The following is a 16,846-nucleotide window of genomic DNA, read 5'->3' on the forward strand; positions in this document are numbered from 1 at the left end:
TGTGGGAAGAGGCCCTGGCCTATACTTCTGTATCTATCACTGAAAACACTGAATAATTGAAATCTCTCTTCTCAAAAGTAAAAAAATTGAATCATCTGACTTTCTTCCCCTCACCCCACCTCAAGAATAAGACAGGATTCAGAAAACCCTGAACCTTGGGCCTGGTTTGAAACAGGGACTCAGTAGACCCCGCAGATGGAGAAACTGAGGCACATGAGGCTATTGTTTTGCTTGCCTTTGCTGCAGGAGGAATGGGGAAAATGTGGCCTGTGCCCCCCACTTTTTGGCTTCTTTGAAATCAGGCACAGAGGAGTCACCCCAAAGCACCTGGCATATCCCCATTCTGTTTCTGTGTCCTGCAGGGCAGAAAAGAAACTGTTTCCCCATGCTCAAATGGGGAAACTGAGGCCCAGAGAGTGACACTGGGATGGCAAGTGAGAGGCTGTTCTTGACCGTGGCTTCTGTTGACTACTCTGAGTTGGTTCACTTCCTTCCAGAAACAGCACAGCCTTTCAAAGGCGAGCAGGGTTTGAGCCCTGACTCCAGACTCTGTGCCTGTTTCTCCATCTCTCAGGTGGAGGTCGGAGTGCAAATGAAGTGCTTATTGGTATTACGCCCAGCACTCAGAGCTGCCTGCCTTTTCCCAGAGCCCCCAGAGACAGAAAAGTTGATGGGCCTCTGTCAGAAGAGGAAACCCCCTCCCAAGCCCCAGGTGAGGAAGCCACCAGCTCCACGGGCACAGTGGGGAGGGGGTGGGCTGTGCCTCACTTCTCCTTTCTTCCCCACTGCTGGCTCTGCCTCCAGACAAAGCTTGGGGCAGGGGGTTCCCTCACAGCCAGGTTCCACCCGCCCCTCTCAGCACCTGCTTCTCCCTAGCTGGAGACTCTGGGTAAATGCTCTCTAGCCTCTTGACACCTTGCCCATCTGTAAAATGGGATCATATCAGGATCCAGCTCACAGCGTCGTCATCAGTGTGAAAGGAGTTAATCCAGGGGAACAGCACTGGAAACAGCAAGGGTACTGAAGTTCAACCTCTGACTTTTCACCTTTCATTCTCTCTCCACAAACATCCCATGCCTCAGGGTCAGCCTTGGGGCTGGAGCCAGGCAGCTCCCCCTGGGGACCCCAGCAGCTCCTTATTCCTCATCTATACTTTCTCCTCCCCCCCATAAAAAATTTTTAAAAGCCCTAGCCGGTTTGCTTTGCGATTAGAGAGAGCATCAGCCCATGATCCGAGAGTCCCAGCCAAGGGCATGTACCTCGGTTGCAGGCTCAATCCCTGGCCCCAGTCGGGGCACGTGCAGGAGACAACCAATTGATGTGTGTGTCTCTCTCTCCTTTCCACTCTCTCTGAAACGAAATGTAAAAAATATCCTCGGGTAAGGATTTAAAATAATAAAAATAATAATAAAAGTAAAAAAACAAGCCTTGAGGTTTGTTATTAAACTGATTTCATTTTTATTGGATTCCAGTCAAATACAGCAGGATGGGGTGGGAGGCGGGGGGTGGGTGGTTGTCTTTGTTCCCGTTGGGATAGGGGAGCGGGCAGAGGGGGCTGAGAGGTCCCACTATGTGTGATGTTCTGTAAGTCCTAACACTGCCAAGAACATATCCCCTCCTTTCTTGATGATGCTAAAGGCACTTGGATGTCATTTTGAAAGGCTCTCAGGGTTGTCATGGCAACCAAGGTCAGGAGAGTACTAAGGGAAAAAAACTAGTTGGTTCTGGCCAACTCAGGTGGGGTGTGAAGCTGCTGCACACCCCCTTTGTCCCTCACTCACAAGTGGTGTTGGGATGGAGCCCCCAACCTGGCTGGCCGTGGCCAGTGGCCTACTACCCCACCATGCTGGCCAGTGTGCACATCTTGGGGGCAGGACTGGAACTTCTGACACTCCCAGCCGCAGCCCAGAGAGAACAGCCAATGTCCCCTTCTGAGTTCTGTCTGAATCCTTTGCTCAAAACCTCCAGGGTTTACCTGGCTTTCTCTCTGGCTCATCTCAGAAGATTTTGAGGGATCCAGGATTCAAGTCCACCATCAAGCTTGTCCATGGACCCAGGCTCTATATATAGTGATGGGTTTTACCGACAAGGACACTATAGTCCAGGTGGTCCTCAGTCACTGACCACGATTACACAGTGGGCAGGAACACACTGGCTTTCAGCCTTCCTATAAGGTCCTTGAGAACACTGTCCTAACCTTCTGGTTCGAGGCCAAGCTCCTTTCTGGCTGAGGTTAGGCCCCACAATGCTTCCTGTGCCCCTTCTCTACAATGATGCCCTAATGGTTGTCTGGTCGAGGTAGAGAGTGGGGGCAAGAACCAGGCTGGGGGAGGCAGGGTCATGAATGGTCCCTGTCTGGCGTCTGAATACTTCTGTAGTACCTCAGCTCCTGCTTGCTTATCCTCAATGATGGGGAACTCACTTTCTGAAGAGCAATGGGGCAGTGACCTTGGGGAAACCCTTTCTTAACCTGAGCTACAGTCTACCTATGACTCTCTACTCTTTGGACCTAGAGTTGCAGAGACCAAGGTGCCTCTGTCACCTTCTCTCAACAAACTAGGTCCAGACCTCCCTGTAGCCTGACTCCCTGTCCAGGCCTTCTCCCCATTGCTGCCCTGCAATGCACATAACAGGGAGCCTGAGAGCCCCTCACACTCTCTGGTTTCATTCCCCAGGTGAGCAATGGGACACAGGACTGGCTCAGGGGTAGTGTAGACTCAGGATTGAAGGTCACTACATCTGGCTTGCTGGAGGATGCCCCAGAAGCCATGCTCCTGGGCCAGGAAGCATGGTGTGGGCTGGATAACCAAGTGGCAGCTCTGAGGGTGGTGGAGGAACCTGGGGAAATGGCTTCTCTAGTGGCAGCCTGCCCTGCTGGGCCAGTGGGTCCTGGTAGAAGGACACTGGAGGTGAGGGTGGGGCCAGCATGTCGGGGGTCACCTAGAGTGCTGGGCACCCTCAGGGTGAGACTGACCAGCTTAACAAGACCTTAGCCCAGCCCCCAAGATACCCCCAGAGTTGGCCAGCTGAACAGGAGCTGGGTGTGTCCCAGGTGTGAGCTATTTGTGACTCAAGTGTTACCTGGGTGTGTTCCAAATGTGGGCTGCTTGTCCCACGTGTAGCTGTGTGCCCATGGTGAGCTCTGGAACCTGGGGCACCTGCTTAGTGTCAGCTGAGTGCCAGGTGTGTGTTCCATTTTAGAACTGTGTGTCTGATTGTGTCCTGGGTGTGAATATATGTGCTGGGTGTGAAGTGTGGGGTGTCCAGGTGTGAACAGTATAGGCTTTTGTGCTCCCTTCAAGCATCCTGAGTGTAGACCATCTCCCTCAAGTACGAGCTGTCAGGGGACCATGGGGGCAGCAACTGTGTGCCTCTGGGTGTGAAGTGTTAGGGGTGAGGACCCTAGGTCTCCGAGCCACCCCCCCAAAAGCAGCTCAGTGACCACTCAGGGCCAGGAAGACAGGGGAAACCTTTAGAAAATGCTTGAGAAACTGCAAAAGACACATCCTGATGAAAAAACTCCTGTGGTTGGGTCTCTACAAAAAAATGGAAGTTCTGCCAGGAGTCAGCTTGCAGCCACTCTGGAAAATGCATAGGTGTCATTGGACAGGCCAGCGCCGGGCTGGTGGGGACAGAGAATGGAATCTCCTGGCTCGGCCTAGAGCCCACAGCCCCCGCAGGGCAGCTGGAGGTTGCCCCCAGGGCCCTTCAGATCATCTTCATGTTGAACTTGCGGGAGCTTCCCTGGCCCGCACCCGCGGCTGGACCATCCACCTTGCGAAAGGAATACTCCACGGAGAAGTTGTTCTTGTGCTGCCCACGGCCCCGGCTCCACACGAACAGCAGCAGGAAGCAGAAGAGGACGACGCCCAGGAACGTGATGCAGCCCATGGCCGTGGACACCAGGATGGTGGTGAGGTCCAGTGGGAAGCGCGCAGCCGCCAGGGTCTCATTGCGGCCCTCGCCCAGGGTCCGGTTGGCAGCTGGCTCGGGCCGCACTGTCAGCGTGGCGAAGTAGGTGTCGTTGCCGCCCGCGTTGCTGGCCACGCAGGTGTAGGTGCCGCTGTCTTGCGGCCGCGAGTCCCGAATCTCCAGCGTGCCCCCGGGCAGCACGCGCGCCCGGCCGGGGCTGCTGCTGGTCACCGCGCGGTGCTGGGGTGTCACCCAAGCCACGGTGGGCGCTGGCTCGCCCTCCGCACGGCACTGGAAGCGCACGTCCTCCCCCGCGGCGGCGGTGACCTGCTGCAGCCTTCGCTCTCGAATCTTGGGTTTGCGGCACACGAAGTACTCGAAGAGCGCGGAGTCCGGCAGGTTGCGCAGAGCGTCCCCACGAACCTCGGCGGGGGTGGCGCAGACCGGCAGCCGCCCGTCGAAGTTGAGCGTCTTGCGGCGCTGCACGATCCACAGCAGGCGACAGTCACAGGCTAGCGGGTTCCCATCCACGCGCAGCGTCTCCAGCGTGTTGACGGAGTGGAAGGTGCTCTCCTCCAACGTGGACAGCAGGTTGTTGGAGAGGTTGAGCAGGCGGATCTGACGCAGCCCCAGGAAGGCCTGTGGCTCGACCACGGCCAACAGGGCCCCGGCCAGGTGCAGCTCACGCAGGCGGATCAGGTCTCGGAAAGACCCACGTGGCACCGTGCTGATGGGGTTGTGCGACAGGTTGAGGCAGGTGAGGTGGGTCTGGTGGCGCAGCGCGGCGGCTGGCACAGCAGTGATGTTGGTGTGCGTGACTGACAACGAGGTGAGGTTGAGGCCCTGCAGGCTGCCGGGGGCCACCTCCTCCAGCAGCGGCCAGTTGTCAATCTCCAGGTGCAGCAGGCCCGGGAGCCTACGGAAGTTCTGGTCCTCCAGGGCAGCGATGGCCAGGTGGCGCAGCCGCAGGGCGCCCAGGCCCCGCAGGTGGCCCAGCGACTCGCCCGACAGCGCTGTGAGGTTGCAGCGCTCCAGGGTCAGCTCCTCAAGGGCCAACAGCCCGGCGAAGGCCCGGCGCGAGATGAACACCAGGTCATTGTCGCCCACCTCCAGCTGGCGGAGGCTGCGCAGGTCCTGGAATGTGTAGTCCAGGAGAATGACCAGCTTGTTCTCGCTCAGGTCCAGCAGCGTGAGGTTGTCCAGGCGCGTGAAGACCCCCGGAGGGATGAGCTTGAGCAGGTTGCCGCGCAGGCGCAGGACGCGCAGGCGCGGCAGGTTGGCGAAGGCGCCGGGCTCCACGTGTGCGATCACGTTCTCGCTCAGGTCCAGCTCCTCCAGCAGCGGCAGGGCAGCCAGGTCGCCTGGGTTCAGGCAGCGGATGCGGTTGCGGCTGAGCTCCAGCAAGCGCGTCTCGGCCGGGATGCCGTCAGGCACGGCGGTCAGCCGGCGCCGGGGACAGGCCACCGAGCGCGTCTGCGCCGTGCACTCGCAGCGAGCGGGGCAGCCCCCCGCCGGGGGCGGGGCCGCAGGCAGGAGCAGGAGCTGCAGGCTCAGGACGCACAGCCAGCAGGTCATGGTGCGTGGCCTAGGGAGCCTCGGCTTAGGGCCCCGCCACCATCCTCGTGGGCACCTGGGGGCGGGGGCAGTATTAGCACCGTAGTCCTGACTCCCTGCCCCGCCCCGGTATACCCACGAGTGGCGTTTATCCACCGTGGGACCCGCAATCCCACTCCTGGGTATCTATTTAAGAGGACTGAGCACACGACCTCACAAAAACCTGTACACCCATGTTTACAGCAGCAGCATTCCGTTAGTCAGAAAGTGTCAACAACCCAAGTATCCAAATATGGAGAATGGATACAGACAATGTGGGCCATCCACACACTGGAATATCACTCAGCCATGAGAAGGAGGGAGGCACTGACACTCACTGCAGCATGGGTGAACCTTGGAAACACGATGCTCAGTGAGAGCAGCCAGACACAAAGGCCACCAGAGTGTGAGTCCATCTATCTGAAATGTCCAGAACAGGCAAATCCAGAGACAGAAAGTGGATTTTTGGTTGTGAGTGGCTGGGAAGGAGGATGGGGAATTTCTTTTGGGGTGATGGAATGTTCTGGAATTTGACAGTGGTTGCACAATCTTGTAAATATACTGAAACTACTGAATTCTGCACCTTAAATGGGTGAGTTTCATGTTTTGTGAATTTTTCTCCATTTAAGAAATTACAAAAGAAAGCACTTACTGAACTGGAGAAGAATCATGCAAATATAAACATTTTGGCACCAACCCCTCCTCCCCCTGCCAGTTATTGAGTGCCTGGTGTATGGCAGGCTCTGAACACACTGCAGAACAGAGCAAATGCAGATCCTGCCCTCTGGCGGCTCACATCGGTCGGGTGGGATATAGGTGGTCTACATGTTCCCTTCTCCCCCAGAGTTTTTTACCAGAGTTTTTTGTCTTCCCTGTTACCTGTCTGCACAAGTCCAACCATCATGTGAAATTATAGTGTATCTTAAAACCCTTTACGTTGTTTCTCCTCCAACTAGGTTGTAAACTCTCTAGGGTGTCTTAATCAGAGCCAAAAGTTTGCCTGAGACATGGCACCTGCTTGATGAACGTCAACACGTTTAATACACTCAGTACTTTTTTAATGGAAACAGCTTGACCAAAAATCTGTCACAGAACTTTGAGACCCATTAAAACAAAGTTTATTAAGAAAAAAACTAAACTCACAGGTAATGAGACCAGAGGATGCACTGATAGAGGCTGCGAGGGGAAGCAGCATGGATGGGTAATCATGGTGACCAGGATGGATGAAGGGGCACCTTCAGACCCAGAAAGGTGACATGTGAGCTAGGACTCTGTAGTGGGCAGAACTGGGTCTCCTCCTCAAAAGATATGTTCAAGTACTGACCCCAGTACCTACAAATGTGGCCTCATTTGGAAGTAGGGTCTTTGCAGATGTGATTAGTTGAGATGTGGTTATACTGGAGTATGGTGGCCCTAATGGAATGGCTGTTGTCCTTATAGCAAGAGGGGAATTTGGACACACGTATAGATACACAGAGAGGGAATAAAGCCACGTGAAGATGGAGGCAGAGACTGGAGTGAAGGGGTGGGAAGAGAGCTTCTGTAGCTGAGAATGTGGTCACGCCACGAGGAAATCGAGGGAACCCTGGTCTACAGGAGGTCATAGGTCTTAGTCCCTGGCTGGGGAACACAGTAGGGAGGCTGAGGGAAAGGAGCTGGTCTCTCACTGCAATTGTCCTAATCCTAACCTGGGCATTGCAAGGAACATACACCTTCAGCAAGGCAAACCTCCCTTCTGAGGCTGTTTTTCTAGATCATTCTCTCCCATGTTGTTGCCCTGGACAGCACATGGTGAGGCTGTGTCCCAGGTGGGGACAAGAGCCAGAATGGATGGTTCCCTTTTCAGTCGCCCATCTCATGCCTCTAGCAACTTCCTACCTCAAACTTGTCCCTGGCTCTGAGGTCACTCCCACTCCCCTGTTGCACCTGCTCTCTGTGGTCAAGCGGAACCGCTCCCTTGCCCAGCAATGGGGGACAGGACCTCAGTAGCCTCTCTGGAAGAATCCATACATCTCTGGCTCTGTCTCAAGGAGTAAATGGCTGATATTTTTCAGTCCCCCAAATACAAACTCCATGTGGGGCAGAGCTGCCTGGTATATTCTTTCTGCAGGAGAGAATTTCACACCCCTGGAATAAAATTTGAAGTCCTCCCCAGGGCCCACAGGTCCTGCACAACCTGCGCCGAATCTCCTTTCTGCCCTCACCTCCTTCCTCTTTCCCCTTTACTGATCCTGCTCCAGCTAAATGGGCCTTCTCACTGTTCCTCCAACATACCAGGCACCTTCCTGCCTCAGGACCTTTGCACATGCTGTGCCAAATACCTGGAACACCTTCCCTGCATGGTTCTCTCCTTGCCTTTATTTGGGTCTCACCCCCAATGTCACTGGCTATTCTCTGTACTAACATCACCACCTTAGTCTTCTTGAAATGCCATTTAAACCCTCGTTTAATGCATCATCATCACCATATGGCGAACACTTCTATATTCTTGCTCTGTGCCTTAGGCTAAGGGCTCCACTTGTATTGTACCCTTTAATTCCCACAACAACCTCATGGGGGGCTGCTGTCACCCCCACTTTACTGATGGGAATGCTGAAGCTCAAAGCAACTTAAGTCATCAGCTCAGGTTCACACAGCCCATCATAGGTGGCAGGGGGAAGTCTCAGGGCTAAGTCAGTGGTAACACTTGCTAATTTTTATTTTATTTTATTTTTTTTACAGAGCCAAGACAGAGTCCTAGCAACTCATCAAGCTAGACTTTAAAACGCAGTTCTGTTTTTGCTGGACCAAATTTTGTTGTTGTTGTTAACCCTCACCCGAAGATACTTTTTCCATTGATTTTTAGGCAGAGTGGAAGGGAGGGAGAGAGGGAGGGAGGGAGAGCGAGAGAAAAACATCGATGTGAGAGAGACATATCAATTGGTTGCCTCCCACACGCACCCCGACCAGGACCAGGGAGCAAACCCACAACCCAGGTACGTGCCCTTGACCGGGAATCGAACCCGCAACCCTTCAGCGCGCAGGCTGACACTCTTAATCGCTGAGCCACACTCGCCAGGGCTGCTGGACCCATTTTTATCATCACCTCCAGAGATACTGTAACGCTGGTGCCCCTCATGTGTCCATTCAGTTCATCAGTCAACAAACAGGTACCAAGTGCCGAGCATTTTCCAGCTGCTGGAGCCAGAGAGCACGGGGGACAGAGAGGTCAGCCTTCCGGGAGCTGATGGAGATAACACAGCCTCTCCTGCCTTGAGTGCATGAGTGGTGACAAAGAAATCCAGGAAAAGGGCCACGGCTGGTGTCGAGGGATTGCAATGATCTAATTTACTGAGAAAGGGATGTTCGTGCAAAGACTCAGCAGAGGACGGGAGCCAAGCAGATGGCAGGCGAAGGGCAGCCCGTGGAGGGCACAGCAGAGGACAACGCCGCGAGGGCGGCCGTGCAGTTCGGGCGTGGAGGCGGGGGGGCGGGTGCTGCGGTCAGAGAGATGAAGATGAACTTTTCAAACATGTTAAGTTGGAAATAATTTTTAAAATACAGTTGCCAGAGAATGTGGCTAAGGACAAACTCAGGAAGGAAGTACTCGAGTGATGACAGGTCGGGACAGCTAGGGCACAGCTACTGTTACCCAGCCACAGAGAGGCTGGCGGGAGACCTCAGTTCTAACGGGCTGCGTGACCTCTGATGAAAAGCACACCCTCTCTGGACCTGGCCTGTCAAAAGAAACGAGAACCCTTGGGGAGTTGGAGCTCCAGCTCTATAATTACTCCCAGGTTGAGAGGACAGCTGGTTCACGGGCCAGGCGGGGGGCCACTCAAGCTGTGACCCAGTTTGTCAACTCTAGCCTCTCCCTCAGGCAAGGCCCTGTCATCTCCTCTATGGGAGGTTGGGGGCCCAGGGAGGGGACTTGCAGCTGGACTAGAGCTTCTGATGCTTCCCCCTAAGGTTCTGTTCCCCCCACCTTGGGGGAATGCCTGGTTCTTGGAGAGAGAACAGTGGGGACTCGATTCTGCCTGCAGGATGCCCATTCCCTCACTTTCCCAGACACTGGCTGGCGTGGAAGTGGGAGAGCACGTGGGAGGATAGTCTCAGGTGGAGCACTGCATGGGGACTGCAGCCAAGATGCCTGAGTGCCCCTCAGGTTCTGCTCCTCTCGGATGTTAAAGGGCTGGGCACCCCAAGCAAGCAAGGGACCCTCTCTGGGTCCCTCTCTGTTTCCTCTCCCTGGAGGGCTGGGTCTTACAGTGGGGTAGAAGGCCTGGACTCCCAGCTCCTGATTAGGATCGGGGTCTGGATTCCAGTCCTGCTTCTGCAGGGCTAAGTGTTTAGGGCCCTCCACAACCCCACCCTCCCCAGAGACCTGCCACCCACCTGGGGCCTCTCCTCCTGCCCTCCCATGACTGAACACCACCATTCACTGATGACTCTTTTTTTCTCTTCCTTTTAGAAAGAGAGAGAAACTTTTATTTGCTGTTCCACTTATTTATGCGTTCATTGGTTGATTTTTGTATGTGCCCTAACCAGGGCTCGAACCCGCACCCTGGGTATATCAGGACGATGCTCTAACCAGCTGAGCTAACTGGCCAGTCTCACTAATGACTCTTAATTTTGTGTCTCAGCTACCATGTCTCCCCTGAGCTCCAGCCTCAGGACCTAGTCACGTCCCTGACCTCTCCCGGCAGGCCCCGCAGCATCCCAACCTCACCCTGGGCAACAGTAGTGGTCCCTGCTCCTCCCTTCTCTCACACAGGTTGGTATCATTGAAAGTCCTCTCACACACCCAGCCAACCAGTCACCAGGTCTCCAGGTGCCATCGGCTCCACCTCTGATACATCCCAGATCCACCCCTATTTGCATCTTCTGCCTCTATGAGGCTGCCCCACCTTCTAGCACAGGCTCCAGCTCATACCTCAGCACCCAACAGACATTTTTCCTTCCCTGCCGCCTCAGTATTGCCATTTTCAGAATGGGACTGGGGAGTTGTGAGGGTCTCTCCCCTACAGCACTGCTGGTATGGGGGCCAGGTCATTCTCTGTAGGGGGCTGTGTTGGGCACCGGGTGGTATTGAGCAGCATCCCTGGTCCCCACCCACTTGATGCCAGAAATACCCCCAGTACGACAACCACAGATGTCCCCAAACATGGTGCAATGACCTTGGGGACAGGATTGCCCCAGGTGAGACCTCGGCTGTAGAGGGGACTGGGCACTGAGCAGGCATCCCCAGAAGGAAATAGGCTGACTGTCAGCCTGTGTTATAGACAGGGAAGCAGAAGCCCAGAGAGGGGAAGTGACTTGCCCAGGGCCACATAGCTGGTGAGAAGTGAATTCAAGACTCAAACACAGAACTCTACACCTTATATTCCAGGGCTCTCCCAAGAATGGGGGACCCCTGTCCTCCATGGGACCCTGACTTCTGCTGGCTCTGCATACCCAGGAGCCTGCTCTGTGCCAGTCAGGCATAACTGTGAGGCCTCAGAGCTGCCGTTGACAGAGCAAGGCTCATTCCTCCCATGTCACAGAAAGCTATGGGGTCAGCGAGTGTGTGGTGACATGGACAAGGAGAGAGAAGCACCTGGGTTTCCTCCACCCCAGCCCACAGGGGAAGGACTGGGGTGGATAGATGACATGTGTTTCAAAAACAGAGGTTCACTACCATGCACGGCCAAGCCACAGCGGAGACCATGGAGGTCTCTGGCAGGGCATTCGTGGTCACTGTGGGCAGGTGGGGGGGCCAGTCCACGTACAGAACCTGTCACCAGCTGCACGCTGGGTCTCCACTGCTCCTTCTGTGCTGGGCCCTGAGCGCAGCGGCAACCTAGCCTTCACGGGGTGCATTTTTTCCCATTTCAAGTGTTTTTTAGTACATTCACAGATAAGTGCAACCATCACCACTATCTAGTTCCAGAACATTCCATCACCCCAAAAAGAAACCCGTCCTCATTAGCAGTCACTCTCCATTCCCCTCCCCCCGTCCGACAACCACTAACCCACTTCCTGTCCCTGTGGATGTGCCTGTTCTGGACATTTCATGCAAATGGAATCATACACTGTGTGGCCTTTTACACCTGGCTTCTTTCGGGGAGCATCGTGTCAAGTGGGAAAGCAGACAAGAATCATGCAACTACATGAAGTAGATGGTGTGAGGAACGTGGGGGTCCATTACGGCCTGATGCTTTGTCCAGCATGGTTGAGGGAGGCCAGTCTGAACTGAGACTTGAATAGTGGGAAGGAGTCCACCAGGCAAAAGTCAGGAAAACAGCGTTCCAGGTGGGGACAGCCGCCAGGCAAAGGCCTCATGATGGGAATAAGCTTGGAGCTTCAGAGGAGCAGAGAGAGAAGGAGGTTGTGGCCCAGGTGTGTCTGAGTTTAGGGGTGAGAGCTGGGGTTGGCAAGGGTGAAACCTCACAGAGCGTTACAGCTACAGTGAGGTGTTCAGACTCGCCTGCGAGAGCCAGGAGGAGCCATGGGGGGTTTTGAGTAAGAGCATGGCGTTTCTGAGTTGCAGCTTAAAGATGGTCTGGCCCTATCACCCCATGTCACCTGAGCTGGAAAGTCTTGTCTCTTCCTAGACAGTGATGTTGTGAGAACAAGGACAGCATTATTTCCTCTTTTTACCCCCAGGAAAGTGCCAAGAACCTGGTAATATCTAATGAGTGGAACAGAGAATAGGGTGAGTCTGGAGCCAGGACGAGACTCCTGGGTCCCCACCGGAGCTTGCTCCACTCCCTTGGGCAGAGATTTTTAATGCCCTGAGCCTCAGTTTCCTCTTCTGCAAAAGGGGACTCACATGACTAGTAACCACCTTCCCGGCTGATGGGTGGACAGCAAATGAGAAGTCAGCTGAGAAGGTACTTTGTATCTGGAAGTCTCCACTGGGTGCCAGATGGGGTCAGCAGCCGAGTCCTAGGCTCTGTTCTGCTCTTGGTCAAGTCTTTACCACATCCCTCCCTCCCTCCCTCCCTCCCTCCCTCCCTCCCTCCCTCCCTCCCTCCCTCCCTCCCTCCCTCCCTCCCTCCCTCCCTTCCTTCCTTCCACAAGCAATTAATGGGTGCCTGTTGTGTGCCAGGCACTGTTCAAGTTCTACCAGGAAACAGCTTTGAACAAAACAGACAAACCCCCCGTCATTCTATGGGTGAGAAACAGAAGAAAGAATTAAACAGAGGCCACATGTGGGCATTGCTCTGGAGAAAATCAACAGGGAAGGTGGGGTGTGTGGCCAGTAGAACAATAGCCCCCCAAGACACCCACGTCCTAATTCCTGGAGTCTGTGAATGTTACCTGACTTGGCAAGGGGATTAGGTTTGCTGATGAAATTAAGGATGCCAATGAGTTGACCTCCAGATGGGGGAGATGGCCCTGGATTACCCCGGAGGGCCCAGTGTCATCACAGAGTCCTCATAAGAGGGAGGCAGGAGGGTCAGAGTGAGAGATGGAAGAGGCTGCGCTGCTGTGAAGAAGGAAGAAGGGCCACGAGCCAGGGATGCGGCGCCTGTAGAAGCTGGAAAAGGCCAAAACGATTCTTCCCTGGAGCCTCCAGAAGGACCAGCCCTGCCCACACCTGGGTTTAAGACTTTGATCTCCAGAACTGTGAGATGATAGATTTGTGTTGTCTTAAGCTCTAGGTTTGTGCTGATTTGTTACAGTAGCTGCAGGAGCCACACACAGGGTCTCTGCAGTATTGAAGAGGAGGCGGGCTGTATGCCAGCTTCAGGGGCTGGGAAGGTAGAGGGGCCGAGCTCCCCATGGGGTCTGCCACCAGCATCAGCTGAAGTGAGGGGACCTACCTGGGGAGAGGCCCCCAAATCTGTCCCTCATGGCAGAATCTGGGAAATAGACGCCTCCTCTCCTCCACCCCAAGCTGTCCTAGACTAATTTGCCACGAAGCTGTGCACATAAGGGGAAGGCAGTGTGGCTGAGGGTACCTGAGCACTTCTCCTTGGACTCCAGCCCCTTCCCACCCACCTCCTCTATTCTGAGTGAGCTTGCTCCCTCACAGGCATGGGTCACAGCTTCCTGTCCCCTCCCAGGCCAGGGGGTGCTAAAGATTCCTTTGGGCAGGGCCAAACCAGGCTGGACTGGAGACAGCAGCTGGACCCACAGGGAGGGCAAGGGTGGGATGGTGAACAGATGCTGGGAGTTTGGCAGCTCTGTCCCCAGGCCACTCCTCCCTTTGCCCCTCCCCCTCATGCCATAATTGGGGCTGGAGGGAACAAGGGGAGCATGGTTTGACAGGCTCTGGTAGCATCCCTCATTCAAGCTTTAGACTTGGGAGGTGGGGGCGCTCCAAGCTCTGCTTTTAGGGACACACTGCCAATGCCCCCAAGAATGGTCATCCTGTGTCCTAGATCTGTGTTCTCATCCATGATAATTCATTAAGCCCTAATTACTCTCCCTCTGCTGTTAGTCCCTGTTAACCCTTGGAAGCCTGGGGGCCTCCAGACCCACTTTTCTTGCCAGCCTGTGGGGGGTGGGGGAGGCTATCAACCCCCCTCTGCAGGTGAGGCTTCTAGATCTGGAACCATTTTTTGGAAGCCTACTGTATATTGTGGTTATTTGCCCACTAGCCCAGCCCTAAGGGTGGGAATAATGGAACCCATTTGGAGAAAAGGAGACTGAAGGTCAGAAGGGTCCGCAGCTCACCTGGCATCACTCAGCTTGAGAGTCAACATTTGAACCTGGGTCTCATGCCAGCTCCTTTCCACTAAATACCAGAGCCCTGCTGGAGAGTGGAGGGCAGAGGGCTCTCTTCTGAGGCTCAGGCTCGACATGTGCTAGTGGGTGGCTCCCTCAGGCCCACCTGGGGCAAGCTTTGTTTGGAGAGTTCTCTACCTGGTGACTAGGTGGTGACTCAGGGGCACCCGGGAATGACAGTACTGTGGGATGAGAAATTAAGCTGCTGCCTCAGATTTGCTTTTTATTCCTACTTAGCAAGGCACTTTCAGATTCCAGGCTTAGTCTGGGGGTGGCTAGGAGCAACCACCCCCATTCTACAGATGAGCACACTGAGGCTGAGCTGCTGTAATAGTGATAATGATAATAACAGTCCCCTATTAACTGAGCATCTGGTTTATAGCAGCACCAGGCCTGAGCGTGATGTGTGGCAATTTGTCTCAGCTAGTGTGAAGTAAATCCAGTGTTCGTGTTCGTTTGAAAACTGGAGCTCAGAGAGGGGCTGTCCTTTGCCAGAAGTTACCAGCTAGGACAGGGAACAGAACAGCAGGAGGAGGAAGGCGGGGTTTAACCCTTCCAGGCCCCATCCCATGGCTAGGTGGCTCCTTCCTGCCACCCCACATAATTCAGATAGAGTGTGAGTACTGCGTCTATAGGGGAGCCCTAGGTAGGCTCACAGGGTCTTCCAGCTCAGGTCCTGTCTCACATGGCTGCTGCTTCAACACAATGAGCCCACAGCCCACCTGGGCCTAGACTCCAGACAAAGACCACCCTCCTTCCCACTGCACACCTGGTTTCTACTGCCTCATCCGCACGGAGACCTTGTGTTCTCCATCTCTGGGCACTCACACACCACAACCTTCCCACCCTCCACACCTCCCTCACAGAGCCCTCCCGGGTTGCTCCAGGTCTCAGACCTGCTGGCCCCAAAGGTCCCCCATCATCAAATCCCAGATGGTCCCTTGCCTGCTGCCATGTGATGCCAGATGCCCCCTTCCTACCACCACCACCCCCCTTCGCCAGAAGCAAGTGGTTCTCAACCATCTCTATGCACACATGAATTCACCACGGGCTGCTTGTTAAAAATGCAGGTTCTGGGGCCCAAACCCCCAAAGTTCTGATTCCTCAGAACTGGGAGGCTGGGGTATGTGAGTCTTTAGTGCCCAGGGGACATGTTGAAAAAAGCGGTTTTAAGGTGGTCTCCAAAGGGCTGCATCTGTTCTTGTGCCCAGATTGAGGCACTAGGTGCTCCCCCTGCCAACTTGTTGAATCGGGCTCAGTGGCCTCTCTAGCCAGACCCCAGAGGCCCAGCTTCAACGGATGGAGAGAAGTCCCCCAGCATCCTTGGTGCTGTTTGGACACTAGCCTACAGTGCAGGGGGCTCAGCCTTGCACCCCTAAACTCCTCATGCCAAGCTGAGCTGTCTCCAGGCCCAGGAATGGAACAGGTCCTGGTGTGGACCCCAGACTCCCCCTTCACCTTCCTGGCAGCTTGGCACCCCCACCCCCATCCTCCCGATGGAACAGACCCTGGTGAGAGACTGACAGGAAGGAGCGGGGCTGAAGCCTCCATCCCGACTGTCCCTGTTCCCCTACCGCGGCCAGTGTCCCTTCCACCCATGGAGGGGGACACATCACCTTAGGCGTCCTCACTGCCCCAAGAGACGCCCACCCGGCTCCCCGTTCCTCGGCGCCCCAGTGAAGGGGCGGGGGGACCCCAGCGTGGGCAGTGGCCCCCAAAGTTTGCAGGGGGAGCACGGGGGCCTGGCGAGGGGTGGTGTGTCCGGGTGGGAAGCGCGAGGCGAGTGCCCTCCGGGCGAGAATGGGGGCTGCGGGGCGCAGGCGGAGGGGGTCGCCGGGCCTGCGCGGCCACTCACCTGGGCGGCTCCGCCGCGGAACGGAGCGGGCTGCGGCACCGGGGCCGTCGGAGCCGACAGAGCTGCCGCCGCCGCCGCCGCCTCCCGGGCCCGCCGTGCGCACTCCCGCCGGCGCGCGCCCGCCGCCAACCTACCGGTGCTTCGGGCGGGGACGCGCGGGCTGCGCCTGGCCGTGCGCGCGGCCTGCTCTCTGGGTTACGGGTGCCCGGGCCGCAGGTGTCCGGGGCTGCGGGGCCCGCGGGGACACGTGAGCGCAGGTGCCGGGACGCGCTCCAGGGGGACCGGCAGGGCCTGGGGGTCAAGACCCGGAGGGAGCGAGCCCCAGTGCGCTCCCGGCCCGCGTCGGGGCACGTCTGAGGACCCCTGTGGCCATGGTGGGCCTGCTGAGGATGCGGTGGGGGAAACGCAGGGCTCCTGATCTGTGCCCTTCTGAGACCTACCCCCCTCCTCGATGCCCCTCAGTCCAGGCCTCCGCCACCTGGCGCTTGGACACTTGACCCAGCCTCTTCCAGACTCAGGCTAGACCTCCAGGGTCATTCCCCACGTGGGTCCCAGAGGAAGCTTAACCACGGCCTCCTGAACCAACTGTGGCTCCCTGTCGCCCTCAGGATCTCTTCTAAACTCTACCCTGCCTTACTACGTCCCCTCATTCTGGTGACAATGCAGATCCTCCCGCTCTTTCTCAAACATGTCACACTCTTTCCAAGCTCAGGGCCTTTGAACCAGCAGATCCCTCTGCCTGGCTGGAATGCCTTTGCCTCCATGCTTCCTTGGCCAGTTTGTAATAACTTG

General features: G+C 55.9%; 1 protein-coding gene across 1 annotated transcript; it reads right to left on the reverse strand.

The window, feature by feature from the left end:
* Nucleotides 1–1,443: 1,443 nt before the first annotated feature.
* On the reverse strand, nucleotides 1,444–16,135 carry LINGO3 (leucine rich repeat and Ig domain containing 3). Its single transcript, XM_081136046.1, has 2 exons — nucleotides 16,055–16,135; nucleotides 1,444–5,542 (listed from the first exon to the last, which is right to left on the reverse strand). The coding sequence occupies exon 2, from the start codon at nucleotides 5,485–5,487 to the stop codon at nucleotides 3,709–3,711; it is 1,779 nt and encodes a 592-aa protein (XP_080992172.1). The 5' UTR covers nucleotides 5,488–5,542; nucleotides 16,055–16,135; the 3' UTR covers nucleotides 1,444–3,708.
* Nucleotides 16,136–16,846: the final 711 nt, after the last annotated feature.

The sequence above is a fragment of the Miniopterus schreibersii genome (assembly GCF_964146895.1).
Source record: "Miniopterus schreibersii genome assembly, chromosome: 4".
Taxonomy (NCBI): domain Eukaryota; kingdom Metazoa; phylum Chordata; class Mammalia; order Chiroptera; family Miniopteridae; genus Miniopterus; species Miniopterus schreibersii.

Bases quoted from the DNA above. Each gene is read 5' to 3' on its own strand.
- LINGO3 (XM_081136046.1), bottom strand. From the start codon at position 5,487: ATGACCTGCTGGCTGTGCGTCCTGAGCCTGCAGCTCCTGCTCCTGCCT.